Source organism: Sinocyclocheilus grahami, unplaced genomic scaffold (genome assembly GCF_001515645.1).
Source record: "Sinocyclocheilus grahami isolate Dianchi unplaced genomic scaffold, SAMN03320097.WGS_v1.1 scaffold592.1, whole genome shotgun sequence".
In the NCBI taxonomy this organism is placed as follows: domain Eukaryota; kingdom Metazoa; phylum Chordata; class Actinopteri; order Cypriniformes; family Cyprinidae; genus Sinocyclocheilus; species Sinocyclocheilus grahami.
In genome coordinates this window covers 548,817-550,284 of record NW_015505771.1, presented here as the reverse complement: position 1 = coordinate 550,284, position 1,468 = coordinate 548,817, and the positions used below count along the sequence as shown (strand labels likewise).

Sequence of the window (1,468 nt, the reverse complement as noted above, 5' to 3'; positions counted from 1 at the left end):
TATATATATATATATATATATATATATATATATATATATATATATATATATATATATATATATATATATATATATATATAGAACGGGGTTGTATGTGCATATAAAATCCATCTAATTTGCATTGTATTGGCCGCCTCTAAATATCAATATTTGCCACTGAGCATCTCATATCAAATGACCACTGATAAATATACTCATACAGTATTAAAAATAGTGTTGAATAATTTGATAATTCTATAGATCAGTGCAGCTGGTTGCATCTCTTTTTTTCTTTGAAACTTAATGTCAACTGGCCTAATTAGAATCTGAAATATAAGACTGATTACCCCTTAGCTAATTGATAGCTGGCTAGTTCTTAAGACACAGTTTTTGTGTTTATGCATCTGGCATAGAACCCTTTGTTTATTATACAGTCTTAGCAGCTGTAATAACAGAACACAGTTTTCAACCAGACAAGAAAGTTCTTGTTATCCAACTTTAGTCACAGTGAAGTGACAAAGCTTACATTAGGAATAGCATCCTCCAGCAGCCACTTGGACCTCTTCTTCCTCCGCTTCTCTGCAGGAACAGAGTTACTGCAACAGAGGAAAACGAGAAACATTCAAACGACATAATCCAGCATAATAACAACTGAACTAATTAAACTGTCAATCATCACATCATCTCCACCCACTAAACATGTCAATACAGATCTGAGAGCTGAAATTCCATTGTTTGGTGAAAATCTGTGTCAGTAAAGTGTCTACATGCATCTTCTTGTTTCTTAATCCAAATTGATTTATTCAGGTTTCCAAACATCCAACAAAAGCAAACAAGACACGGTAGAAAAACCATGTGCTTCCATAGCTGATCACAAAGAAAGTTATGCAACCTATAGGCTTAAATACTATATCTTCTAAACATCACCATCTATTAAAGAGACACTATGTTAAAGGGGTCATATGACGTTGCTAAAAAAAGAACATTATTTTGTGTATTTGGTGTAATGAAATGTGTTTATGCGGTTTAAGGTTCAAAAAACACATTATTTTCCACATACTGTACATTATTGTTTCTCCTCTATGCCCCGCCTTTCTGAAACGCGTTGATTTTTACAAAGCTCATTGTTCTGAAAAGCGAGGTGTGCTCTGATTGGCCAGCTATCCAGTGCATTGTGATTGGCCGAATACCTCAAGCGTGTGACGGAAATGTGACGCCCCTTACCATACTGTGATGCCGTGTCCGGAGCGACGAGACAAAAACAATAAAACCCATTATAAACGAGGCATTTGTTGCGTCCAGTGGGGACATAATTACGGATTATAATGACTTATACTGTCTTTTTACGCGTTGCGTTGCATCGCGCCGCGTAAACATAGAAATGACAAACAACAAGCGCTACTCCACACTGCCCAAAACTCGTGTTTGAATCATCAGTGGCAAATTCTTTAAATATAAAAAAACGTACTTACAGTCTGTGAGTCAGAAC

The 1,468-nt window shown here is 35.7% G+C and overlaps 1 protein-coding gene across 1 annotated transcript in view; it reads right to left on the bottom strand.

Moving 5' to 3' along the window:
- LOC107557185 (PHD finger protein 19-like) overlaps nucleotides 1-1,468 on the bottom strand; it is a 33,189-nt gene that overhangs the window by 17,877 nt on the left and 13,844 nt on the right. The window contains exon 11 of the mRNA XM_016240509.1: nucleotides 506-575. Within this exon, the coding sequence (XP_016095995.1) occupies nucleotides 506-575 (70 nt within the window). The remainder of the gene's footprint in view (nucleotides 1-505; nucleotides 576-1,468) is intronic.